Source organism: Hippichthys cyanospilos, chromosome 16, assembly GCF_059441005.1.
Source record: "Hippichthys cyanospilos isolate Australia breed blue-spotted pipefish chromosome 16, RoL_Hcya_1.0, whole genome shotgun sequence".
Taxonomy (NCBI): Eukaryota; Metazoa; Chordata; class Actinopteri; order Syngnathiformes; family Syngnathidae; genus Hippichthys; species Hippichthys cyanospilos.
Window position 1 is genome coordinate 17,642,347 of NC_142384.1, and position 27,153 is coordinate 17,669,499.

A 27,153-nucleotide genomic window follows, 5' to 3' on the forward strand; every position below is an offset into this window, starting at 1 on the left:
TGAAATCGGAGTAAATTGTGCCACAGCAGCTGTCTAAATAATGTGACCACTTCTCCAAACAAAGCTAAAGCAAACGTATATGATCTGGAGTCGTTGTAGCGCAGATTAATTTCTGGAAGTTTCTTGTTCAGTACCATATTTTATTCGTGGGGGCGGGGCTTTCCAGACGCACGTACACGTCGACGAGCACGTGGTCTTGCGTAAAGAACGTCGACAACAATCACGTAATGATAACAGCGGCCACAAATAAACATACATTTTTGCATTGTAACAGCAGCTTACCATGGTAATTTTCTCACTATTTTGTCATTTAAGCTTTGCCTATGAGTATTTATGGATTTTTGCACTTTATTGTTGAAGTAATAGGAACGGAATGGATCGTGACAACTTTATGAAAGATCTCTTATTGTATTAAGATGAAATCATGTAGTACAAATTGGGAATGATGAAACAATGGATGTAAAAATACTCCTCAGGTAACGCACTTTTCTGATACTCAGCCACCTGTATTTGAGTATTGTATTTTTTAGACTATATGAGTAAAGCGCACCGGATTACAAACCACCACAACAAAAGTAGGACAGAAAATCCATTTTTGTCGTACGATAAGCTGCAATTTGTAACATCAGATATTTACCGAGAACGATTTTTGAACCATTTTTGTTTTGATTTCAAATTTGTTTTTCAAACTGATTCGTTCCAGCAACATCATGTCTTCCATGCACACTTCGAAATACAAGCAGCACAAACAGACAACCTCGGATTGATAGAATACTGCACGAACACAACAGTAACACTCTGACCATATTCTGAAGTAAATTTCTCACTTATAAAGGTCACATGATGTGCTTCTAGTCCAGTGTTTCCCACAGTGATGCCACGGTGGAGCCGGGATGCAATATGATTGGGCCGAAGCCGACTTTGTGCTTCCGGAGGGGGTGGACCCCCTGGGGGGCGCGGTGCCCCAAGACGGCCGGCGCTACGTCATGTACCACGGCACCACTCGGATGAGCGCCGACCTCATCGTCTCGTGCGGGTTCCGCCAGTCGCCCGACGGCATGCTGGGCCGCGGCGTCTACCTCAGCCGCGACATGCAGAAGGCCAGGCGCTACCCGCTCCACCATCCCGAAGCCGACAAGGTTCTGGCAAGTTTGCTTTTGAACACCCCGCCCAAAAAAAAAAAAAGAAACGTTCATAGCATGTGCAAAAAATAGCTATTCATAGAACCAGTGTGAACACCTGCACATTTAGAAATATTTTCAACATAACACACTTGCAATGTTAGAATATTGCACCAACACAACAGTAACACGCCTGATTGTGTCTACTGGTGCAGTGTCTACTGGTGGTGAGTAAACTAGCGGTTCAAACGCAAGATCAATACTTCAATAGTGTCTTCTTCTGAATCCTTTTGTTTACTGATTACCACTGGGCTTTCCAATACAGTTTGTTTTGCAAATTTCAGGTGGTGCTGAAGGTGGCGGTGGACGTGGGCCGCGTGATCGCCATCAACTACCAGGGGCACCCGCGGCAGAAAACCTGGCACGACGCGCACTACGGCCCGGTTTTCGACACGGCCTGGGTGCCCCCCCACTGCGGGATGGTGCCGAGCGGACTGGAGGAGGACTGCGTGTGGGACCCCCGGCGGATCGCCATCCTTGACACCATCGTGCCCACGCCGCGCGTCCACGCTTAAAGCTCGCCGCCATCAAACTTGGGCTCGCCAAACTCAATTCCAGGTAGGACTGATATGTGAGTTTAAAAAAAACACACAATTGTGATTTTTTTTTTTTTTTGTCGTGGCAGCAAAGGGGAGTTTTTGAAGGCCAAAAGATGCTTTTTTGTTGACGTTTTTGATTTATTTTAGACTGGCACATGCAATGCTCATGAGACAGCCATTTTTTTAAAGAACTTTATTCAAGACAACAATTTACACAGTAATACATTACATTTGGATCCATAGTCTACTGAGAAACTGATTTTGTAAATTGAGGTGATGGTGGGCAGATAATGGAGGGGAACTGGAAAATTAAAATGAACAATAGTTAAAAGAATATTGGCGGGCGGCCATTTTGTCTGTGGCTGTCGCCTGAAAATGACATCAGATGCCAACTAATTGCAGCCTCGTTTTCTCCATTAACTCACGTGAAGTTCTCAAGCTGAGCCGTGTTTAATTGTGACAAAATTTCCACGTTAAGCTTATTTTAAACCTTGGTTATGGTTTTAGACCGCGATTTAATTTTGTTGTTTTTTTTTTCGGGATTGAGCACCGAAGAAGAAACGGCGAAAGTGCTCCAGTTGTTGTAAGAAAGCGTGTGACTCTCTGGCGGCCTCGTGTGGCCACTCATCGGCCGCGCTCTCCTCTTTCCCCCCCTGTGCCAAAATCCCTCCGCGCCTCCTCCCCCGGTGGTCCCCCAGTCGTCCTCCGCCAGCCGCCAGCCGCCAGCCGCCAGCCGCCCGCCGCCAGCAGCCGCTCGGAAGCGGCCATGAAGGCTCCCGCGTGCCCCCTCCGGCTCCGGCTCCGGCTGCGCTCCCGCTCGGCGGTGGCCGCCGCCGCGCTGGCCGTGCTGCTCATCCAGACACTGCTGCTGTGGAACTTCAGCAGCCTGGACGGAGGCTCGTCCGCCGGGGAGCGGCGCGAGAGGCGAGCCGTCGGCCCCGACAAAGGCGACGGGCGACCGCCCGCGAGCGCCTTGCAGCGGAGGGGCGAGCCGCCGCCGCCGGAGCTCGCCAACGCCGCCGGCAGACACAAGCTCCGAGCGGTAAGTCCACCTTTTGTCCGTGGTGGGTGCTGTGTGGCGGAGTGTGCGTGGACGCGTGTCGGTGCGGATGTGCTGCGTGTGCGGCTGCACCTAGCCGGCAGAAGCCCAGTCAGAAAAGAGTCGATTGAACGGAGCATCCGCTTGACGGAGCGCCCGCTCGTCTGTTAGGAAATGTTCATTAACACGCCTTGACGGGCGCAAGCGGGGACCTGAAACGTCCAAACCAACGCCGATTTTTAGAAATAAACACTCGTTTTTAGGAAATGTTTTCTTTCGTACGATCCGCGGTACGGTTACTGAAAAAAAATGAAGTTGTTCAGTTTGCCAACGGAGTTTGGTATGGGACAGAGCTTATTGAAGTCTATATATATTTTAAATCTTGAAAGCCAAAGTCTTTTTAAATCGAAGAGGCAGTGGCTCCCCGTTGAGCCTGCTGGCCCGATGTCAAATGTTTAAACGCAAAAATAGAAGCTTTCAATAATTTCATTTTTACAACCCATTCCAAAATACTATTACGGTTTTAATACTAGGGATTGAGACTTTTAAAATTGAAAGTCAATTAATTGTTATACATACGAGAGGTTGAGAAAGTTACTGCAAGCTTACACTTTTATTAAAGGTTACGTTTTCTTATAGAAGACATAAGCGCCTCCACCACTCTATAATGAAACGTTAATAAAAAAAAAATGAATGTGGAGTGTCTTTTAAACACCCTGTAATTATGTACAGCAATAGCATATTTCTCAACTTTACATTTTGCTAGACAGAAATCTCAAGGCGCACCAAAATACCCCAAAAAGTTGAAACGAGCTACAAAGACTAATGTTAGTGCTGCACTGATGAGATCAGAGAAGAGTTGCTACTGTATTATAAATTCCACTTTCATTACTCTGTTTTCTTTTTTAACCAGTTGAATATTATAGACTGCTGTTTTTCCTCATTTAATTTTTACCAGTAAATGTAGGGCTTAACGCATTTTCCTTTTTATGGCACCATTTTTTTTCATGCATTTTCTTGCAGTTTCTGTGTCTGCGCCTCGGCCTCAAATGTCTGCATTTGTCCCTACAGCGTCTGTGCGTGAAGGTTGCGACGCTCATTTTAGTCGGCTAGCTTTTACATTGCGTGTTAGCATTGCCGTGGCGCATGGAAGTGAGATTGTAAGAATTTCCCAGCGCGGCTGAGAGTCCCTCCCAGGTGAAGAGTGAAGTTTTGCGGTTTTGCGTCGTCGGTTCTTGTTTTGCTTTGTGAGGAAGGCGAGGGCGGGGCCGCCATCTCTTTTTACATCCTTTCATTACGCCTTGGCCGATTCCCTGTCATCTTCCCTTTGTGCGCGTGTGTGATGGGACTTGTAAAAGCGCGGCGGGCGAGACGCCGTCTGACGTTTGATGCCAGGAGGCGGAAAGGGCGCCGGATGACGAAGGACGTGGATCGATCCCATGATGCTTTGCGAGGCGCTCGGACAGAAAAAGAGCTTGACGTTGACTCGCCGTCAAAAGGTCGTAAACGCCAGGTGCTGTTATGACTTCACGGAGGCCTCTGGAACTTATAATTTGGATGGCGGTTGACTCTGCCGACGCGGTGCGGCGGCGGTTAGTGCGTCCGCCTCGCAGGTGAGCGGCGTCGGGTTCCAAATGGCTGTGATTTTCACAAAACGTCCTCCGTCCTGAAGAAGGACCGAGTCATCATTCCAAGGTGAATAATGCAATGGTGACATCACCAAAAGTCATTCGGTTGTAATTGTGAGGTCATTAAAGGTCATCTGCCGGTCGCCGCGGCGACGGCTCCCCTGACCGAGCATGTGGCTCACCTACAGCGAGGACCCGTTATTCTTCTTTTGGCCTTTGTCTGATGCTCTCGGCATCCCCGGCGCCCGCCCGTCTACCGAACTATCGGCGGGCGCATTTATGTGTTGCGTCGCCGTGGCAACAGTCGACCGGACTCAAGCTTTGACTCTGCTGGGAAAAGTTTCCACTAAATGTGGATGGCTTTTGAAATAATATCATGCACTTCAGATTTACATTTCTTCTCCTTACACTAAAATGTGGCTTTTTTTTTTATCTTATAGTTTTTTTTAATCAAGACAGGAACAGCACATCTTTTCAAATTATGAGCAAATTAATTGGGTGAAATTTCAGCTCCTTATCTTCTTTCAATACTTTCCCTTTGAGGTGATATGTCTTTGATGTAAAAATCACAAGATTTGGACAAAATATCAAAGGTCTCATCTCAAAGTAATTTGCTGCCACCTACTGGCCAAGAATATTGATTACATGCTTACTTTGCGACACGCGGCTCTCACAGCTGACAACGGCACATTGTTTGCAAAAAGTCGGGGGAAAAAAAGGCGGAATTGGATCATTTCCCACAACACAGTGGTTGAAAAACGCCGGCGGAGACAATGAGTGGTCCAGATGGCCGGAAAGCCGTCCCAAAGCTAAATGGACGCCTAAAACGCGGATGAGGAACAAGAAGCTTTCCCACCGTTACGATGAGCCGGGATTACGGCCGAATTATCTTCTATCGCTCGATTCTCCGCACAGCAACTTTTCATAATGCCGCCTCTTGCTTTCAAAGTCGGCGTGACCCCTTCGCGTCACTATTTTTTTGTCCACTTTTGTGGACGGGATAAGGCGCTGAAATTCAACGTTTCCCAGCAGCGCGGCTTTGCAAGCGCGCAAAAGCGAAAAATGTTTGCGCCGTGATTGATCCCTGCAAATCAGATTAGAGCCTTTCAACGCGGCGGGAAGGCACCGATCCAAAGCTTCTTATCGGACGCCGTCCGTCATCCGGACGCCTGCGCCGAAGGATGCAAACGTTCCCACAAAATCGCCAATTTTACATGCATTCATTCATTCATTTTGAACTCAATTTGGATGCGAGCCTATTCCCAGAATCTTAATTTTATTTATTTATTGGTCGAAAGCCCGTTTCTGCCAGTTGTATTAATTTCATTTGGGGAAGACCCCCCCCCCCCCCCCCCCCAAAAAAAAAAAGAAAAAACTGGTGAAAAAAATAACACAAAACAGGTTTATAACAGAAAAAAAAAATCTTTTTCCATCCTTGATCGTCCACACAGGGTAAAACTGTCTAGAAATGTATGGATTTATTTATATTTATTTATTTGCTGAAAGGATTTGGGCGATATTAAGAGTTGTCCTCTCTCTCTCTCTCTCTCTCTGTCTCTCTCTCGCTTGCTCTTGCTATACATATATATATGTATATGATATGAGCAAAGAGACGGTTCAAGTATTGCATTTTTGCCTAAGTATTGCACAGCGTAAAGCTTTCACGTGAGTAGGATTTGAATTTGCGTTTGGGACGGTGGTTGTAAACAATTTTTTTTTTTTTTTTAGGCAAACATCTCACCATCAATGTCCTGACTGTTCCCGCTTAAGGCGCTGTGTGTGTGTGTGTGTGTGTGTTTTGTGCTTGTTAGTGTTGGCCTCCCACCAGCGGGGGCAGCATATGATGCCGCGGCGCCACTGCGCAAGCCAAGGACAGCTTGAAATTTGACGCCGCTGGCTTCCATTCATTTGACGCACGGCTATTCACAAGTTAATGGCACGGAGCAATCGATTGGTCGCCGCTGGATTTCAGGGCGCATATTGACAAACGGCGCAGCGCTCGCCGGACAAACGACGACACGCTAACACTGCACCGGAGGGCCGGATCGTAGATTCAAACTTCGAAGCTCTGGACTGCGAGGCAGACTTTCCGTCCGCTTGTCCACCGCGCCGCCATTCACACGTTTCCTCCATCTTTTCTTCTCCCGCCTGCTTGCCATTCCTCCGAGCTGACGTGACGCCGGACTTAATATACGCTTGCGTGCGGAGCAGGTGGCGAGGCCCGCGCCGGATACGCCCTCCTGCGCTCGCGTCTTTAAGTCAACACACACACACACACTAAAGACGGATATAGGATGATGTGGGGGATGAAAATAGACACAGATGTCATGTGGTTTTGCGCGCACGCATACGCGCATTGTGGCAAAAGTAAAGTTAAGTCATGAGTCCCATCTCCATAGCACGTGCACAACCGGGGTTAAAGGTCGTCTATTATTACTGTGCAAAAAGTCAAAAGCGCTGTGGCAGCACTGTCTCCTTGCACTTACGTTTGGAAAAATTCATGGCTTTTCGGGATATCAAAATTCATAGTTTTACTTGGAACTCATTGGCTGCCATTGACGGCCGTAGACGTCAATGATGACATTCGCGATATTCGCCGGCTAAAAGCGCGCATCGTGGCTAAAGGCGCTCCGTCTCCCCCTTCAGGATGTTTACCGCTCTCACCGGCCCAAAGAGAAGCGCCGCTCGTCCCCTGACAGCAACAACAACGAGAACTCCGTCCCCAAAGATTTAGAGGATGCGGACGGCCAGCGGGGGGCGCCGCCCGCAAAAGAGCAAAGCGCGCCCCGGCCCGGACGGGGCGCGCTTGAACGGACGACGGCGACGACGTCCTCCCCGCCGTCGGCGTCCGAGTGCGAGATGAGCGGCAAGGAAGTCATCTCGGCGCTGTCGCGGGCCAAAAGTCGCGAGTGCCGCCAGCGCTTGGCCGACGTCTACTGCCGACACAAGAAAGACCTCCTCATGCCGGCCAAGCTGCCCTCCTACTGCCCCCTGCAGGGTGAGACGAGTACACGCGCCTTTTATTTTTTTCTGTCCTAGCGGGGACACTATGCGTTTCCTCGCTCCTTACCCTAACCGTCAGAAACGATTGCCCAACCCGAATCCTGACTCCGGCCCAAATCAACATCCGATGAGCCTCAAAAAGAGGTCCGAACTCGCGGGGGGCCCCGCGAGTGCGAGAGGACCCCACAGGGAGAGTAAAACCAAAAATTTGCTCCCCACCATGTAGCTAAACCACACGCGCGCACACACACGAGGTCAGGGCTCAGTCTAAACCTTTTTTCAATGATCTTAGTAGCATCTTTTGGCCTATTTTATTTTTTTTGTACTTGTCACTAATGGTAATGCACGTCCACACAACAACTATAATCCATGTAACAAAATGAATGCATGCAACGTATTCAAGAGTCACTTGAACACAGTTTAGTTTTGTGTTCCATTTCATTTGCTCTTAGTTCGAAAAGAAACGCAACCTGTCCCTGTAACGGAATTCAATTGGATTTGCTGTAGAAAATATCATGTACCCCGGAGGTTCCTCACATCTCCATCTGAGTACCGCTGGTCTATCTGTTGTCTAAAGGTACTTTCTCGGGAGTAATTACATCCTCACCACGCACACGCTTATTCTGGGATGTGCTGACTAATGACTTCCATGTCGGTTGAGCTTTTAAAAAAGAAAAAAAAATGATTATGGGCCCCACCCCAAGCCAACGTGCACCCCCATCTCATTCCCAGGCAGGGCGGGAGAGTTGGCTTTGACGTGACTTTGATGGACAAGTGAGGTGGGGCCACGCCCTCCCCACGCCGGCCCGGCCTGTACTTAGTGGTGGCCATGCCTCAAGCTCCGTGCACGCCCTGGCAGCCTGCTTCTGACATGCGACACGTGATGCTGACGACAGTGGGCAAACAGTGGAACATGGAAAGGGGAGGGGGGGGGGCACTTTGATTTTTTTTTTCCCACTTCAAACAGTACACATGGGCCAACTCCTTTACATCATTCATATAACTATATTCAATGAACAGTTTTTAAACAAGTGAAATGTGTTTTTTTTTCAGTAAATCAACTTTAAATAGACGCATTAAATACAAAAATGTGAGGGGTGCACTTTATGAGCTTGGAAGGACAGGAGGCTGGCAATAAATGACGAGTGTTTGACTCCGCCCCCCCGGCAGGTAAAACGAGCGTGAGCGTCCAATGGGACGAGGAGGCGGCGTCGGACTCGCCGCCGGTGCGTCTGGCTTTCATGCTGGTGGTGCACGGGCGCGCCTCGCGCCAGTTCCAGCGCCTCTTCAAGGCCATCTACCACACGGCGCACTTCTACTACATCCACGTTGACCAGGTGGCGCGCACACACACACACACACCCACACACACACACACACACACACACGTTTTTACAAGTGAACCTGTGAGGACATCCCTTGACCACGCATTTCCTAGCCCCTAACCCCAAAAAGAGGTCTGGATTAGATGTCCCCCGCCTCTCGGAAATGTCCTCGCAACGTCTTCAAAAAACTCACAGTGGTCCTCGCCAGCACAGCCGTACACGCACGCACGCACGCACGCACGCTCCGCGACATCATCAACGATCCTCGCCCTCAGAGGTCCGACTTCCTGCACCGGGAGGTGACGCTGCTGGCCGGCCAGTACGCCAACGTGCGCGTGACGGCGTGGAGGATGGCCACCATCTGGGGCGGGGCCAGCCTGCTGGGCATGTACCTGCGCGCCATGGACGACCTCCTCAACATGGCCGACTGGCCCTGGGACTTCTTCGTCAACCTCAGCGCCGCCGACTACCCCGTCAGGTCAGCCCGCGAACGCCGCCCGTCCGCCTCGTCTTCAGTCGGCTCAACTCAAACGGGAGCGCACAGTACAAGTTACTTTTCAAATTAAGAGCAAACAAATTGGAACATGAAGCAACTTATTGGTGATTTTTTTTTAATAGTCTTTTACAAACATTGCATGCCTTTAGTTGTCATGTTTGAATTTAATTTAATGTTTTTAATGCTGTTATAGCAACAGTACATCATCCAATCATCAAAACACACACACATGCGCACATCGTTTTTGGGATTGAGTTGAAATGTGCTAGCTGACGTCACAGCTACTGATGGTGCCACTGTGACATCGATTTTAGCTGCAGGGATGACGTGTATGTGTGTGCGTGTGTGTGTGTGTGTGTGTGCGCGTGGTGTTAGGGCCTGGCAACAAATCCATTTGATTGATTTAGTCATGTTAACTGGTCGTTTTTTTTTTTGTGGCTTCAAGTTGACCTTTCCAAAAGCGCTCTATGTCGCCAACTTGTTGTTTTTCGCAACTTTTCCAAACCGTCACGCCATCTAAATGTACTTTTACAAAACTTGACCGCCAGTGATTTTTTTTTTTTTTGAAATACCCCAAAGAAAAGTTCGACTCGAGCGGAATCTGACAGTCCCGACGTCTAAACTCCGCCTCTTCCCCGCAGGACCAACGATCAGCTGGTGGCATTCCTGTCCAAACATCGCCACCTCAACTTCATCAAGTCTCACGGCCGCGACAACGCCCGGTGAGCGCCCGCCCCCCGACCCCGCCTCCACCCGCCCGCACGGGCCGACTTCTGACGGGCCGCGCCGTCAGTTTCATCCGCAAGCAGGGCCTGGACCGCCTCTTCGTGGAGTGCGACACGCACATGTGGCGGCTCGGGGACCGCAAGATCCCCGAAGGCGTCGCGGTGGACGGCGGCTCCGATTGGTTCTTGCTCAATCGGGTCTTCGTGGACTACGTGGCGCGGTCCGCCGACGAGCTGGTCTCGGGCCTGAAACGCTTCTACGCCTTCACGCTGCTCCCCGCCGAGGTAACGGCGCTTTCCGACGGGCGGATGGTCGGTATCGGACGCGCGGTACATGTCGGTGTCCCCCCGCAGTCGTTTTTCCACACGGTGCTGGAGAACAGCGCCCTCTGTGGCAGCGTGGTGGACAACAACCTGAGGCTGACCAACTGGAACCGCAAGCTGGGCTGCAAATGTCAGTACAAGCACATCGTGGATTGGTGCGGCTGCTCGCCCAACGATTTCAAGCCCGCCGACATGCCGCGCTTCCTGGTAACCGGCGCCTCACGCCGCCGCGCGCGCGCAAACCACCGCGTCTTTCGCAACATATTCCGCAACCTCCAAATTTGCGGGAAATTTCAAAAGTGTTCAGAAAATTCGGCCCCGCGGGTCAGTTTGACTTATAGGCATGAAATTTGGTCCAACATAGACCCAGGAAAAAGTCTGAAGAGGCCATACTTGAAAACGCACGGGAAGTCAGCCATTTTGTTTTGAAGGCGCAATCCAGGGTCACTTTTGATGCTTTCAAGGGCCGTTGGAGTACTTGTTCAATTCAGCACCTGAAATAGTTTGACTCGGCAGCCTGAAACTTGGCAGATTTATTCATCACGAGTGAACCCGCAAAAAAGTCTCAAGAGGCCATTTTTGAAAAGGCGCAGGAAGTCCGCCATTTTGCATCGAAGTGGCCGTCCCAACACTTATCCTCAGACGGCACCATGTTGTTATTAGAAGGTAAAGATGAGAGAGCGGCAGCTGCATCCCGGCAGGAAACGTTTGTCATCCGCGGATATTTCTGGGCCTGCAAAAAAAAAGAAGGGAAGCTCGCAAAGACTCCCGCGCGTCGCGCCGTACACTTTTCCAGCCGCGCCGCGAATAACTTTGACAAATTAGCGGTGCGTCGGGAGCTGCTGGCAGCCCGTCCAGGAAGCAGCCGCTGTATTTTTAGACGCCTCCCGACTCGCAACCCGTCATTATCGCAAGTCCGCCGACCGTCTCCGCCCGTCCCGCCGCTCCCCGCCGCCGGGGGCGCCACCGAGTTACCTTTCTCCCACTCGTGCGACGGGACTCCTCGGGACTTTTGCGAGACTTTGACGAGTCCGACGGCGGCGCGGAGCTGACAAAAAACCTTTTTGGTCGGCAAACTCATTTGAATGTAGCTGCAAGTACAGTGTAGCGCCACCTGCTGCCAAGGAGGACTCAGAATGTTTTCGTCTGAAGTATCAGTGACGGGTATCGGTGGCCTTTGCGATGACTGGATTGTCTGAAGCTGACTTCTTCCTCCTTGCGTGCAGCAAACGACACGTCCTACCTTCTTCGCCAGGAAGTTTGAAGCCAGCATCAACCAGGAAGTCATCAACCAGCTGGACGCGCACCTGTTCGGGCCGCCGGCGCCGGGCCTGCCGGGCCTCGACGCGTACTGGGAGAACGTCTACGAGCAGGAGACGGACGGCGCGGACGGCCTGACGGATGTGGCGCTCAGTCACTACCACGCTTTCGCTCGCATGGGCCTGGAGCGCGCCGCCGCCGCCGCCTCGCTCAGGGGGGGCCCCGCCAATCACAGCTGCAGGTACCGGCCAATCGCCCCGGCGGTTGCGAGCCGCTCGTTTGTCGCTCGGTTCCCGCGCCGGATCGTGCGTTGAATTTTCCAATGCGGGATTGTCATCATCGCCGTCGTAAATCGGGCGACGTCGCGGCGCGGATGATGACGCGGCGCTGGCGCTGCACTAATCCCGCGCTGTCATGAAAATCCCCAGTCATTGACATTACTGCTAAAAATGATTCTAATTACCTATTTGAATAGTTTTGACCAGAGGTTGTCAACATTTTTACTGCTGGCACCACCAAGAAATAACAAAGTCGAAAGCAGAGGTTTGATTCAAATTTTTCATATTACTGAAACACTCGTACACAAATAAACATTTATTGAAAATGCACACTTTTATCATTAAAATTCTTCTTTTGTTGCGAAAGGGGACCTGTGCACCGCTAGTGTTGACCCTAACCCTACATACAGTAAATAATGGCTAGTTAGCTAGCTAAATGCTGGATGGCTAGCAAGAAAGTTGGACAGCTAGCTAGAGCTTTTAGAGTATAGCTTTGGATTTTGCTTACACAGCTAACTACATATCTGTGCTAGCAAGCTAGCTTTCGCTCTGTCTAACCCTCTCACTCTCTCTCCGTTTTATTTTCAATGCGTAACCAATAAAATAATTTACTCAAAGTTGCGATAGCAATAAAAATGCAGAGTTGTCATCGTTGACCGGACGCTCAAATATCCCACCAGGGCAAACTCACCAGCAGAAGCGCGTTTCCCTAACTAGCTAACGTCTGCTAGCGTTAGCTCGTATCGGCGCACAATCAGCCTTCAGTTTGTTGCGTGTGCGCGCGTGCGAGCGTGCGTATGTTTGAGTTGGCCGCCCTCTCCGGCTACAAGGAAGTTCTTGTTAGTGTTTGGCGGGACCTGCGGCTCCTGCGCAGGCAAATGTGTTGAATAGGGCTCACAAGTGTAAAAAGTATTGCTTGTTTGTTTGACTGCGTTAGCTCAAGCGAATGCGCGCTAAATAAAGACGCGTCTGTTTCCTTGCCGAGAACCGTTTGCCGATTTGGTCATATGTATTTTTTCGCTGCACGCTGGGGACTCGTTTCCAGGTTTTACTGACTTTGCGAGGACCTCTTGCACAAGTCTCGCTTTTAGAGATTTTGCTTGAAGTTAGGTTTTGTCAACGGGATGTCCCCGCTACGATAGAAAACCCACGCTCGTGTGTGTTTGTTTCAGGTACGAGGCGAGCGGCCACCCCACGTCGGCGCACATGTACTTCGTGTCGGACCAGTTCCGGGGCTACCTGGTCCGCCACGCGGCGCTGAACCGAGCCTCGGGCCAGACGGAGACCCTGGAGACCTGGGTCACACCCCGGGACCACTTCGGCCTGGCTAGCCCCGCCCACCCCGCCAACAGGCTGCAGCACATACAGGTGAAACGCAAGCGCAGGGAAAAAAAAAAAAGCTCATTTCCAGAGTCCGGTTGATGAAAGCTGAGGTTGGCGGTCCAGGTGGGGGTCGGCTGGGACGCCAAGGAGCGCGTGTTCCGCCGGCGCGGCGGCCCGCTGGGGCCCGAGGACGAGGTGTCGGCGGCGCAGCGCTGGAGCCGGGCGCCGGGCAACCTGACGGCCACGGTGGTGTGGATCGACCCCACCAACGTGATCGCCGCCACCTACGACATCCACGTGGACGGCGGCGCCGACGTCACCCACTACCGCCCCCCGCTGGCCGCCCCGCTGCGCCCCGGCGTCTGGACCCTCAGGGTCCTCAGTCGCTGGAGCCCGCTGGGACAGACGCGCTTCCTCGTCGCCCCGTTGCAGTTCCGCCGCCGCCGGCCCATCACGCAAGGTCAGAAAGCAGCCGCGGCGCCCCCGCGACAATGAACCGGGTTTAAGTGGCGGTAGGGTTTCAAATGGCGATGGGCGGGGCTTCAACGTACGCTTTTCAGAGTAGGCTTTCAAACGAGGCATATTATGGTTTCCAAATGTTTTTTTAATAGAGAGGGGTTCCGTCTTGGGTTTGAAGCAAGGATTGGCTTTTCAAACTAGGCTCCGGGTTTCACAGGAGGGTTTCAAAATACGCTCGGGGGTTCAATCTGGGCTTTCCAACCAGGGTAAAGGGTTCAGAGGAAGGAAGCGGGCTTGGGCTTCAAACAGGCTTTATGAGATTTTCTTCTGACGTCCAGTTCCCAATGTGGTTTTTCGGCAGAGGAGGCGCGGGCGGCGCACGGCGGCCCGGCGGGGAGGTCCTACATGGAGCAGAGCTTCCACGGGCTGAACCCGGTGCTGCGCCTGCCGCTCAGCCTGGGCGCGGTGGAGGAGGCGGAGGCCAACGCCGGCCTGACGGGGGCGCCGCTGCGCCGCTGGCTGGACCGGCTGCTGGCCGACTTCTGGTCGCCGGTGGGCGTATGCGGCGCCGGCCCCGCCCCCGCCGCCTGCCCCGCCCTGCCCCGCTGCCGCCGTACCGCCTGGAGCTCCGACGGCCCCGACCCCAAGTCCCGCCTCGGCCCCGCCCGCCCCGACGGACGCCTCAGGTAGCCCCCGGGCCGCCAGTCTGGACTCTGTGTGTGTGTGAGCTCGGGTGCGTGTATGGTCAAACTTTTTTTTTAATTTCAATTTTTTTTTTTTTGAGGCTTTTGTCTTCCTCTAAAACTGGATTCATCTTTTTTTATTCATTATTCACACGTTCATATTCATACTTAATGTTAAGATGCTTCTCTTAAGGTTTAAAGTTCATTTTTATGCTTTCCTCACATTACATATGGGATTTATTGTAAAAATATGTTATTTATATAATTTATTCCTAAAGTTTTGTTGGTTAAATAGTTTTTAATATTTGCTTTTCTTGTACTCCATTGTATTAGTTTTTTTTTAATATATTCATTTAATTTATTGAAATTGATTTCATAATGACTAAAGCAAAAACATTTTTTTAATTGTATGATTCAGTTATCAAAGCACAGAAGCCACAATTTGACCATTACCAATGAAGACATTACAAAATTATTTCATACGTCAGGATAAAAAATGAGGCTATTTCATGATTATAATATGAACTTTTTTTTCAGTATAAAGTTCAAAGCACAAAAGATTTGGCTTTTAGCTGAATTGAGCAACTTCTGCTTCTGTTCACAGGAAGTGATGTCATCACATAATTATGTGTGTGTGTGTGTGTGTGTGTGTGGGAGACGCAAGCAAAATTAATATTTATTGATAATGTATTGGCTTGTGTTGGAATGTATTGCCAAAGTATTTATTTGCTGTTACCGTGGCAACAGATGAGCGCTCGTGCCTCATGTGGCGCCCCTCGGCGGACGGGCGCCCCCTTCTGGCAAAAATGCCATTTGAAAAAAAAAAAAAAAGGAAAATGGAACACTGAGATTTCAAGCTGCCTCACATTTGGACTTTCTTACTGAAGAAGAGAAATGACCTGAAATGGATATTTGTTTGAACTGAAATGACTTTTTTTGTTTTGTTTTTCTTTTTTTGTCGCTGCTCTTGTGAGTGACAGTGCCTTTTGTGGTCCACGCGCAAAATGTCACATGGACGCCTTCAAACAACTTGGAGAATAAAATCAATTCAACAAATCGTCTTGTCCTTTCTGTCAGCTTTTCAAGAAAAAACACAAAGCATTTGTTTTCCCGAACAAAAACCACCTTATATAGCAAGACTTTTTTTTACTCAAAATCAAAACAACCATGTGTAGTAAGGCTTTTTTCTGCTAAAACTGACCATGTATAGCAAGGGTTTTTTTTCTAAAACAAAACCACGTGTAGTAAGCCTTTTTTTCTCAAAATATAACAAACAAACGTGCAGTAAGGCTTTTTTTCCGAAAGAATGACCATTTATAGTAAGTTTTTTTTCCACAAAAAATGACCATGAATATAGTAAGGCTTTTTGTCACAAAAGACAGCCAAATATATTAAAGCTTTTTTTTTAAGCAAAAAAAAGACCACATATAGTAAGGCTTTTTTTCCCCACAAAAAATGACCATGTATTGTATAGTAAGGCTTTTTTTCCACAAAAAAATGACCATGTATGACCAGCCTTACTATACATGGTTATTTTTTTGTGCAAAAAAAAAGCTTTACTATACATGTTCGTTTTTGGAACAAAAAACGCCATTCTACACATGGTGGTTTTTTGAGGAAAATGCCTTACTATACATGGTCGTTTTTGAGGACACAACTTTTCACCGCTAGCTAATTTAACTGGGTTCCAGTTGGAAATCGAAACGTTTCATTGGAATTTGGAGCAAATGGAAGAGAGCAATAAAAACGAGCCTTTTCCCTCAATTCAACCGAGCAGGAAAGCAGCTGCTTACCCTTTCCAACGCTGGACAACATGCCCATCTTCAGGCCACCGAGCGCAATTGCGCCACTCTTTCAAAGTGGAAAGACGGGCGATCGAAGCTGGAGGTCATCTCTGCAGCCAAGTTTTTATTCCACGGGTTTTTTTTTAAGTGAGTGAAATACCCTCTAAACAAATAGTTAACGTAGTGAGAACAAAAGTCACCGTTCTTCTATTTGAAGAGGCCGTGACAAGGTCTTCTTCGCTGATGCACCACTCCAGCTGGTCGGCCATGCCTGCCATCTAGTGGTGAGTACTGGTACTACATTGCTCACCGTTTCCGTACCGCGAATCAGAATTAACTAATCCGTCGGAATTCAAAAATCATTTTCATTGGTTTGCACTTCCAAAGGTCACAACTGGATGTCAGACGTAAACATTAAATGAAAAAAGGTAAAAAAATAGACTAAAATCTGCTACTGACAAAAATGGAAAAAAAAATAAATAAGTGCAGCACCAAGCCTAACAGAATTGAAGCAATGTATAATGTTTTTATTTCTGTGGTAAAGCTTCACTGTCGATATATCAGACAGGTGTTCTTCCAGCTGTTGCCGTGGAAACGCCGCGTGAGGTCTGCTTCGTTTCCAAGGTGACGACGTGGCTGATGTTACATGGCCAAGAGCCAAAGAAAAAAAAAAAAAAAAAAAAAAAAAAGATAGGAATGAGAGTATTCGCGTTGTCGGCGGGAAAGTCACATGTCTGGCCGCCACATTTGATGACTTCATGGTGGCGGCTGCTGTATTTGTCACCATGAGGGTCGAACTATTAGAATTCCAAACTAGTGTTAAGATTTCAAATCACGAGGGTTAGCGTTTCAAATTAGTATCGAATTACACTTAGGGTTTTGAACTAGCTTTATTGTTTGGAGTAGAGCGTTTAAAAAAACAAAGGAGGGTATAAAATAGGGGTTTAACGATGCTGAGGATTTCAGTTAGTTTTTCCACATAAAATTTAGACTAAAATGAAGGTTTTCTTGTAAAACTACGACTTAAAAAAAAAAACAACCATGATCTTAAATACTCTCCTGTTGCAACTTCGTTTAAAAAAAAGGCCACCAGAGGGCGTCAAAGAGTCCAAAAAAAAAAAAGAATTCGCGCATCTGGTTTGTATTGTAATCTTTAATAATATTCTGGAGCTTGTGCCTTTAAAATACACATTCAGTAAATGTAATAGGAAAAATACTGTACAAAACAACAACGTATAGATTTATAGGTTTTATATATAAACATCTCTTGTAACCAATATATCATCTCTGTAAGCGATTGGTTTGGTCTGCCAGAAACAAACTGGACGCCGTCCGCCAACCCCCCGAAAAAAAAACAAAAACAAAAAACAAAACGACAACAAAAAAGAATCAAAAAACACTTTCCTCCTTTTACATTCGTGCCACCATCTTGTTGGCCAGACGGGCAGAGGCTACGCAGACGCTAAGGGGAGAAGCGAGGGCTCTACCACGTGGGGTCAAAGGTCAGGGGGCACATGCTACTTTCAACACAAGCGAAGGGGGGGAAAATGAATACATTTGCCCGCAAAAAACAAAGAAGGGTAAGGATGAAATCATGCTTTGGGGGGAAAAAAACAAATAATCAGAGCGCCGATTGAAATGAGGGCGAAAAAAAAAGACGGCGCAAGATCGCGATTTTTAGTGCACAGCAGGATGAAGACGAGAAAAGAGGAGGGGTGTTGTCGGCCAATCAAAATGGAGACCAGCTGGCGATAAAAACATCAAAAGTAGTAGAAGGTATAGAAAAAAAAGTCGTCAGTGGGACACGTCTTCATCAGGATGGCTTTTACGCTATGGGGAAATAAAGTCAAGCCCCTTTCACGACATATATGTATGCATATTTTTTTTTACATGTTTCCCTGTGAGTGGAATACAAAAGGTTCACGAGTCTGTTTTTTTTTCCCCAGTAGGTGTCAGTAGCGTGCTTTCAAACTTTTGCAGACAATTCTTCAAAACTCTCCAGTGAAAAGTTTTCGCAAACATTTAGAGATCTGACAAGAATATACCATTTTCCCAAGTTTAACTGGGCATTTTTCCGAATTTACAGAATTACTGCCAACCTCATTAAAATACATTGGAAGACCCCCGCCCATTGTCCAATTTATCATTAATTTCCCCCCAATATTTGTTCGCAATTTCCACCCAAAAATGTCATCAATCTAAGATTTGAACTTTTAATTCCAGAAATGTGTAAATTTTCCAATTTTTTTTTTTATTTACTGGAAATTTTCTGCATATCGTAAAATCTTTCTCAATGCAAATTCATTTAAGCAAGAAAAATCCGGACATCGGTTTACGGGAACAGCCGTCAATTCGGGCAACGGCAAAAGGTGGGAAATCCGGAAGGCCTATAAAGTGGCGCGAAAGGGGCTCGAGCGCGCGGGAGGGCGATGACGACTGAGTCCTTAAAGGGGCCGCGCGCGTGGCGGCGGGGGAGGAGGAGGAGGAGGGCGAGGGAGGAGAAGGTGAAGTGGGGAAAGCGGGCGATCACAGGGGCCCGTGGCGGGCCTGGTACTTGGCCACCACGTTCTTGCAGCGGCCCAGCTCCTTGCGCAGGTCGGCCACCTCCTGGCGCAGGGCGGCGTTCTCCTTCTCCAGGAAGCCGGCCCGGATGGCGATCTGGTTCTCCTTGAGCCGCCGGGCGTCCCGCGAGCGCTTGGCCGCCACGTTGTTCTTTCTGCGCCGCGCCCAGTACTTGTCGTCCTGCGCGCAAAAGCGGCATTAGGCCCCGCGGGGGCGAAAGCGGCGCTCCGGCGGGCTCACCTTGAGGTCGTCGGGGATGAAGACCTTGCGGGCCTTCTTGATCATGGGCTGCGGCTTGAGCTCCTCGGGCGAGAACTTGTGCTTGCGCGGGTCGAAGACGGCCTGGCCCGGCACGCTGGACAGCGCCAGGTCGGCCGGGTCCGGCTCGTAGCTCAGCGCCACCTGGATGGACTCGGGGTCGATGGGGCTGGGCGTGTCGCGGGAGCCTGACGGACAGAAGAGCAGCGCTACGCATCTTGCCGGGCAACGCCTGCGCATATATGTGTGTGTGTGTGTGTCTGGAAAGGTTATTTGAGTTCACAAAAAAGAATTGGAAAAAATGCCACCAAATTATTTGGAAACGGTACTTTTGGGGGTGGGGGTGGCTGCCCTACACTGCCTTGTGATTCTTACTTGAATATTTTTTAGTTGATTATTGTTTTTGAGAATGAAAAATAAAATATTGCACAAAAACTGTATTGAGTGAAAGGTGAAACGATTTACAGCCTCGAATACATCAATGAATAAACATAACGAAATCAAAAACAAAACAGGGAGTCAACCTACGTCCGTAGCGGGCACTTGGAATTTGAACCTTTCTGTCGGCAAGACGGCCGAGCTAGCGCGCTAGCTGGCGAGGCGCGGCCAATGATAAGTTTGTGTGCGCGCGCCGCCGAACTTTGACCCCAAACGCAAGCTGCGGAGCGACGCGCAGTGGTCAAAGTGCGCGGGCTGAGCTAATCTGGGTTTAGCCGTCAAGTCGGCCAGCTTTGAAATGGCGGAAACTCACACCAAATAGCCACAGGCTTTTATTTTGAAATACACTGTTTGGGCTTTTATTTTGTTAACAATCTAGACTTTTTTTTTTTTTTATATTTGTGGCCATAACTCCAGTCGGGCAAGACACGCCAGTCCTGACACACACACGCACACGTGCACACGCACACAATGAGGAAAAAAAATATAGAGATTCCGGCAAACTCGCAAACAAATCATGAAAAACAAGTTTGTGCTTTTTCTGCACTACCATTTAAAGAAAAAGCGTGACTAATATCCTGCTCTGACAGTGTCAAACATATGGCCCGCAGGTTGTTTCCTGCCCGCAAACGGGTTTAATCCGGCTCGTGAGATGATTTTGCAATGGGAAGTATAAAAATGAGCCCAGGTTGTTTCCATAAATGAAAAACTTGAAAAATGACTAAAACTGAATTTTAAAAGCAAATCCGGGCCGTGGCCCTCCCCTGGCCCGCCAAACGGGTTTAATCCGGCGCGTCAGATGATCGTGTAAAGTATTAAAATAAAGTGATTTTTTTCAATAAACAAACAACTTGAAATGTTTTACGATAGTCATGAACGATAGTGCTGATGTACTATTTTAGACAGTATTAAAAAAATAAATAAATATGAAGTTGTTATGGAATAGATTTTCCTGCGGCGTCGACGCAAACGTTTCTATCGCGCCCCGTTGGCGGATCGCCATCGAAAGGATTTGTGCAAAAACTTGGGGAAATGCACCATAACACACGGGGTTTTCAACGTGTCCAAAATCGACAATATTTCCGATTTTGAACGGCAGTAAACGAGCCCGACACGGGCTCCATCTGACCTCCCGTTTGCAAGCATTTGTTTGATTTGATTTTATTGGTCCGGCCCACTTGGGAGTAGATTTTCCTCCGTGCGGCCCGCGAGCGAAAATGTCGGTACTCGGTATGGGTGACTATTGAAGGAGCAGAGCGTCAAAAAAAACAAACCAAACGAGCCCAGGCCTGTACGCCAAAGCCTCCTCGCTGTTGTTGTTGTTGTTGTGAAGGCCGACGAGCGAGCGGGAACAAGAGCGCACGTGACGCGCGCGCGCACACGCCCGAGTCCATGTGAGCCGGGACACGCTGTGCTGGGCGAGCGACAGGAGGGGGAGAGAGAGAGAGAGAGAGAGAGAGAGAGAGAGAGAGAGAGAGAGAGAGAGAGAGAGAGAGAGAGAGAGAGAGAGAGCGCGGCTGAAAGAAAGGCAGAGGATGAGGCGGGGCCACGCTCGGGGCGCACATGCTGACTGCATGTGTGTGTCACATGGACGGGCACGCGCCCAGCGCGCACGCACGGACGCGCCGGCCGACACCTGCCGTTACCCGACACCCAAACGCGCCGTTGCGGAAGCAAAAACGTCGCAGGGCGTCATGGCGTCCTTTCACGTTTACGGACGACAAACGGCGGGAAACCGCTTTTAGTCATCCATTCATCCGCCCGGTATTTTCAAGCAATTGGATTTTTTCAAATTCGTTCACTACCAGTCTAATCTATTTTCCCATTATTTGTTTTCCCGTTTGGCCGGTAAATATGTCAGAAAGTAGGCTAAAATTAAATGAGTAACCATTAATCGACAAAGGCTAATCAAATTCATGGTTTTGAAAGCTAAAATGCAATATTCCCGTATTAAATTCATCGAAAATCATTTTTGATAATCAGGTGAAAACCGAATGTTGCGCAAATCCTCAGACTTTGTATTATTGTCCAATTTCTTTAGTCCTCTATGAAAGGGAGACGGATGAGCATTGTCGGTGAATCAAAACGAAACATTTGAAAACAATGATCAAATTTACCAATCAAACACAATCAAAAAAATGCCTGTGGGCACGCAAACTGACGTCCCAATTGTCATTTTTCATCGTCAAACCGGATTTGGATCATTTTGGGAGGGAGCGAGCTGGAGATGGAACTTCGACGTCTACGTTGCCGCGGCAACCCCACCAGCGACTCCAAATTCTCTCTCTCAATTCCATGATGTCATTCGGTGCGCGTGTGTGCGGGCGTGCAAATGGAAGCGAGTAGAATCAAAAAATGGATTCATCCCTCCATTATTTCGGGATTAGAAAAGCTTGAATTTCTATCTTTGATTCAGTTACCGCTTTGGTATTCGGTTTTCTGATATTTATTATGATGATGAGTCTACTTACGTTGAGGACTATGAAAGCAAGAGGATTCGCCGCAGGGGTGTTAAAGGTTTCTGGCCCGCAAGTGGGTTGGAGTAATAATAAAAATGAGCTTATATGATGATGACTAGTGATGTTGTACTATTTTGGGCAGTTTTAAAAAAAGCAACATTCATCTGAACGTGTTGTTTTAAAGTTATATAAATATATAGCGTGATTTTATCGTTCTGGCCCACTTGGCGACGGATTTTTTTCCCGTGCAAGCTTCAACGACTGACAGCCCTGATTTAATGGTAGGTTTGAAAAAATAATGATGATAGTTGAAAATACTTCCTTTTAATTCTAATTCCATTCATATCGACTGTTTATCAATATGGATTCTTGCTCGGTCGTCAATTAACCCCTAAAGTGCGAGTTGGAGTGTATGTTTTTGTTTTTTTTCCCCCGGTCAGGATTTGACGCCGCGTGCCAAACGAGATCATGAGCTTAATCAAGCCATCCAACGTGCAACAACACGTGGCGCCGAGCAAACTTGGTCACGCTCGCCTTGGGATCAAGGGTCGCATCACAAGTGCAACGATACAAATCAAAAACACACACACACACACACTCATACGCGACCTTCCACTCTCACAATGCCATTTTCAACACACACACACTTTGATGCTAGCTATCTCACTCGCATGCACGCACACGGCCGCTCCGAAGCCCAGACGAAGAAAAGCATTTATGAGAGCTCTCGCTAAGCTTTCGGCAAATCTAATTTCAAGTTTTCAGTTTTCTTTTCAAAGTAAGAGCAAAGCAAGCGAAACATGAAGAAACGTATTGCTCTTACGGCGACTAACTTGCAAAGCATTGTTTGCGTCTTTATTTTGTTGAGTTTTTGTTTTTTACACAAAGTTAAGTTTTACACAGACACACACCATTTTGGTCTTGATGCGCTCCAAAGACATAAATGTTCAATTTGAACTATTCATCATTATTTTAACCGAACTGCTAGGCATGGCAAAAACTAGGGATGAGCGAGTACCGATATCAATTATCGGTATCGGGCTGACACCAAGCCGGCTTTAAGACTAGTATCGGACGTTTTCGCGTTGGAGAAATTAGAAAAAAGAAGAAAATTGTCATTGATTTCATGAAAGTTGACATGAAAGACCATTTTGAACATTTTCAGTAAAATTATATCTTTTTTTATGCTGTTTTGGGGGGGTAAAAATGAGTTTTTTATGTTGGTTTTTTTTGGAGGGGAGGGCCAAAATGTCTTTAAGGTTTTAATTTTGAGGGGGCGGGAAATCAAAATGTTGGCGGTCTGGTGGTACGGAACACGGCCGACCAATGGCAAAAAAATGGCGGGCAGTTACCTGCGGCGTTGGGGCTGCGCAAACACGTCTGCTGCGGCGGCGGCATGCCCCCGTGCACCGGGGTGGCGGCGCGGCTGCTCAGGTCCACCACCGAGGGGGCCGGGACCTGGGGGGGCTGCGGGGGCCGGGGGGGCGGCGGCGGCGCCACCGCCTGCTGCTGCTGCTGCTGCTGCTGCTGCTGCTGCTGCGGGTGGTGGTGCTCGCCCTGCGCCACGTTGGCGGGAATGCCGTTCTCGGACAGAAACTCCTCCAGGTCCATGTACTCCAGTTGGAAGTTGTCGCCGTCGTACGGCAGCGTCTTGTCCCACAGCGTGGGCCCCAGGAAGGCCGACTGCGGGGGGTTGGCCGCGCCGCTCTCATCCTCGAGCTTCTTCTCCTTGTCCTTCTCCTTGCCGAAAGCTGAAAGACGGGGAAAGCGGGTTAGAGGGCCGCGCCAAATTCACCGGCAGATGGCGGCGTTAGGACAGACACATTGATTTGGAAAGGAAAGTTTCCCGACTTCATTTTACATTTCAAGGTAAGGGCGAATGAGTAGGCACACTGCTTCATGGGGACTCCTTGGCAAAACGTTGCTCAATTACTCCAATTAATATTTCTTTCATTACGAGACGGAAAAATGATTTCCTTTTCAAATCAAAAGCAAATTAGTTGGAACATGAATACATTTCTTGCTAAATTGTTTCTCAGTCAATCCTTTGCAAAACCTAGTTTACTAAGTGTTTGTCAAATTAATTTTTGTAATTAATTAATTTTGTAATTCAGGGACAAAGATGATTTTCTTTTCAAATTAAAAGCAATTGAGTAGGAAAATCAGCAAAAACAGCAGATTGAGGGTTACGTGTCATTTTTAAAGCCTTGATTTTTAGGGATCACTTGAAAGCATTTCTCAGGCATACAAGGACTAATTGCGCACTTGGACAATTCTCAGTTATCTGGAGGCGGCCTGCGAGCAAGCGGCAGAAATGTGAAACTTTCCAAAGACGGCCGCCAATGTCATTTGCTACGCGACCAAAGAGCGCCGACAGGTTGGGCAGGTTTATGATTAGGGACTTTGAATAACTATCTCGGTGGCTCTTCGAGGAAACGCAATTATTGGTTGCTAACTTGCTACAGGGCAAAAATGGTGTCCCTGGCTCACCCGTCACACGAGACTAGGAAAAGATTTTTTTTACTACCGCTTAAACACCTGCTTAAATTTTGAGGAAATGAAAACAAGGCTCTCAAAATATGAAGCACGGCGAGCTTGCTGCAAGTTGTTTATATTTCACTTCCACTTGGGTTTGCAAAAAAAAAACTGAACAATTAAGCCTATCGTGTCATCGACAAAATGTTCGCTAGCTTAAGGCTAACGTTTGATGCGAAATGCCATAGAGAGGCTAACAGAAATGAACATAGATGTTACGATACTGTAAAGCATCAAACGAATGCTATTTAGCACATACAAAGTGTACAACAATCACGTATCTTAATTGTGAACTCGGGTTGCAGCGAATTATTATTTTTTGATGAATCGATAATGATAAATATTTTTTAAATAGTTTGATTTGGGATGCTGCAACTTTGGTTGGAAAATCGGTGCACATTTTTAATTATTGTTGCAAAGTAAAAAAACATGTTTGCAAGTGTCAGTTGAAAATTAGCATGAGTAAATTTGAACTTGCTTGTACACAGTAACAACAGTCATGAAAAAGTCCATTTAAAATCCAGGCACTAAAAATTAATGTACAATTCTTAAAGTACAGTTCTTCTAGTCTTAAAAACTGGAACCGTCATTAAAAAAAAAAAAAAAACCCAAAACGACACCTTCAAAAGATCTTTACACGGCAAAACAAACAAAAGTAATTGATCAACACCACAATTGTGTGTGAGCAATTTGCATTTCATTTTTTTCAATTAATTTATTCTTTAGACCATTTTCTAATCAATTTCTGAGTGGATTTTTGAAAATGAAAGCATATCCTTGCTGATAACATGGCAGCAAATTGAGGAGCTAGCAAACAAGAAAGTCAGTGATGCTAATTTGCTAGCTATTTTTAGCTTTTTTCCAAGCCCCCCTCCCCTGAAAAAAAAGACCAATTCAAAAGCAAAATTACATGATCGCATCCATTTCATTCAAAATTAAGTGTTAAAAAGTATGATACATTCTACCAGCATGATACGTATTTTGAACGTCAGCGTCATGATTTTTCAATCATTCTTTTATTATCTAATTTTGGGGGAAAACATTCAGAGATTTGAAATCAGTGGCAAGCATTTAAAAAATGTTAGCGGCAGCTCCTCGATTTATTCCAATTAATATTTCCCCGTCTTTTAATTCAAACGCTCACTCAATCACTTGATCAAATCACACAAGATTATAATCACAACTCATAAGAGGACGACGAGAAAATCGGGAGAAAAAAAAAACAGTTGACCTTTACTTCTCTGCGTCATTCGGACATTGTGTAAGGACAAAAACAAACACACACAAAGGTTTCATTGTATAAAAGGCGTACTCTAAAGAAAATAAGAGTTTAATCTTTGTTTTTTTCTTCGCCTCTTCTGAGGATTAGCGTGTGACGCGCCCTCTATGGGTGACACGGGGAATTAAAATTAATCGCCATTTAGACGCAGGTTTAAAAAAAAAAAGTGTATAAACGCGACTTGCCAAAATAAAGGTCGCATCGCACTTACGATGAAAAAAAAGATTAGAATTATTATTAGGATGTCATTTGAGTCAAACTTATCGGCGGAAAAAAAAAAAAAAGTCTCGTTTTGAGCTTGCGCGACGGAGCGAGAGGCTCAATGTCGTCTTGTTCGGCTGCGGCGAATGCGCCGCGTTCGTGCCACTTTTTTTCCTCCGTGGAAAGCTGGCAGGTAAAAACGCGAAAGGTGCGAAGTGGAGGGAGGGGGGATGGGGGGTGTCGACGCGATACCTTCGTCGTGGTGGAAGGGCAGCTTGAGCGGGTTCTCCAGCAGCGACTTGAGCACGCCGTGCGTCGGCGGGTAAATTGCGTTGACGGGCAGAGGTCTGCTGGCCATTTTGTCCAGATAGCGTAAAATTACCGCTGCTGGTGCGGCCCGGGGGGAGGACTCGCTGACGGTGGAAAGGAGCTCCGACGGCGGGCTGGCGTTGACGTTGGCAGGCGGCGGCGGACTGGAGGCGGAGGGCGGAGGCGGCTGGGCTTTGACAGACTGAGGGAGGGGGGAGGGGGGAGGGGGGGGGGGCTAGGCTAGGCTAAACTAGGCTGACCTCTCCTCTGCCGCCCTTCTTGACATGCGCGAAAAGTGCTGACGTCAAAGCCGCGAGGGCGGGGCCAAGAGATTGTAGCTTTCAGGTACAATCGAAAATGTAACACTCGGAATCAATTACTGTTCAAATGACTTCGTTTATTCATTCAAGACTATGGATTAAAGACTAACCTTTCTTTTGTATGCATGTGTGTCACTCATCGGCGGTTGCTTTTATTGACAATGTCCTTTGTCAATATAACAATGAGCAATCAACAACACAAAAATATAGGCATTCCAGATAACATCGGCTAAACTATTGTAACTTAATTTCTTGCAAGAGATGAATAAGGGTGAATCTATCTACTGTTGTAACAGTTAAATAAAAATATAATATTTAGTGGCAGACTATAACAAATTAGAATAAATGTTGAGGATATTTTTTCTCGTTAATTATTTTATTTAAAATTGTATTTAAAACCTCACACAAAAGCAACATTTATGAAAAAGACGATCTTTGCTATGTTACTGTTGTGTATTGTACTGCATACCGAGCTGCAAGATGGCGACACAATCGAATCCAGCAGCTTTTAGCACTTCAAATTCCCAGTTTGTGTACACCACTCTAAATTGTGGCCACAACATCAGTGGTGAGCGACAAGAAGCCCCAAACACCAACCAAGGCACTGACCTATATTTCCAACTGCTTCGAATATTCGCGCTAAGAAATTGTGTTAATTTATTCCTAATTTCAGCCATGTGTTGCCATGTTGATCTCATCTGTTCAAGGTGCTCACGATCACATGTTATGTCAATTATATTAACAG

The 27,153-nt window shown here is 47.6% G+C and overlaps 3 protein-coding genes across 3 annotated transcripts; 2 read left to right on the plus strand and 1 right to left on the minus strand.

Annotated features, from left to right (window-relative positions):
• The first annotated feature begins 369 nt into the window (after positions 1-369).
• On the plus strand, positions 370-1,696 carry LOC148411112 (uncharacterized). The gene is made up of 3 exons (XM_088437404.1): positions 370-476; positions 856-1,139; positions 1,466-1,696. The coding sequence occupies exons 2-3, from the start codon at positions 894-896 to the stop codon at positions 1,694-1,696; spliced, it is 477 nt and encodes a 158-aa protein (XP_088293530.1). The 5' UTR covers positions 370-476; positions 856-893.
• Positions 1,643-15,319, plus strand: LOC148411113 (xylosyltransferase 1-like). Its single transcript, XM_088437402.1, has 12 exons — positions 1,643-1,739; positions 2,419-2,762; positions 7,034-7,385; positions 8,561-8,727; positions 8,991-9,193; positions 9,853-9,933; positions 10,005-10,221; positions 10,291-10,467; positions 11,487-11,761; positions 12,971-13,166; positions 13,245-13,581; positions 13,942-15,319. The coding sequence occupies exons 2-12, from the start codon at positions 2,487-2,489 to the stop codon at positions 14,268-14,270; spliced, it is 2,610 nt and encodes an 869-aa protein (XP_088293528.1). The 5' UTR covers positions 1,643-1,739; positions 2,419-2,486; the 3' UTR covers positions 14,271-15,319.
• A 1,861-nt stretch (positions 15,320-17,180) lies between these two features.
• Positions 17,181-26,276, minus strand: hlfa (HLF transcription factor, PAR bZIP family member a). The gene is made up of 4 exons (XM_088437348.1): positions 26,032-26,276; positions 23,117-23,515; positions 18,850-19,055; positions 17,181-18,789 (listed from the first exon to the last, which is right to left on the minus strand). The coding sequence occupies exons 1-4, from the start codon at positions 26,135-26,137 to the stop codon at positions 18,574-18,576; spliced, it is 927 nt and encodes a 308-aa protein (XP_088293474.1). The 5' UTR covers positions 26,138-26,276; the 3' UTR covers positions 17,181-18,573.
• Between the last annotated feature and the right edge of the window lie 877 nt (positions 26,277-27,153).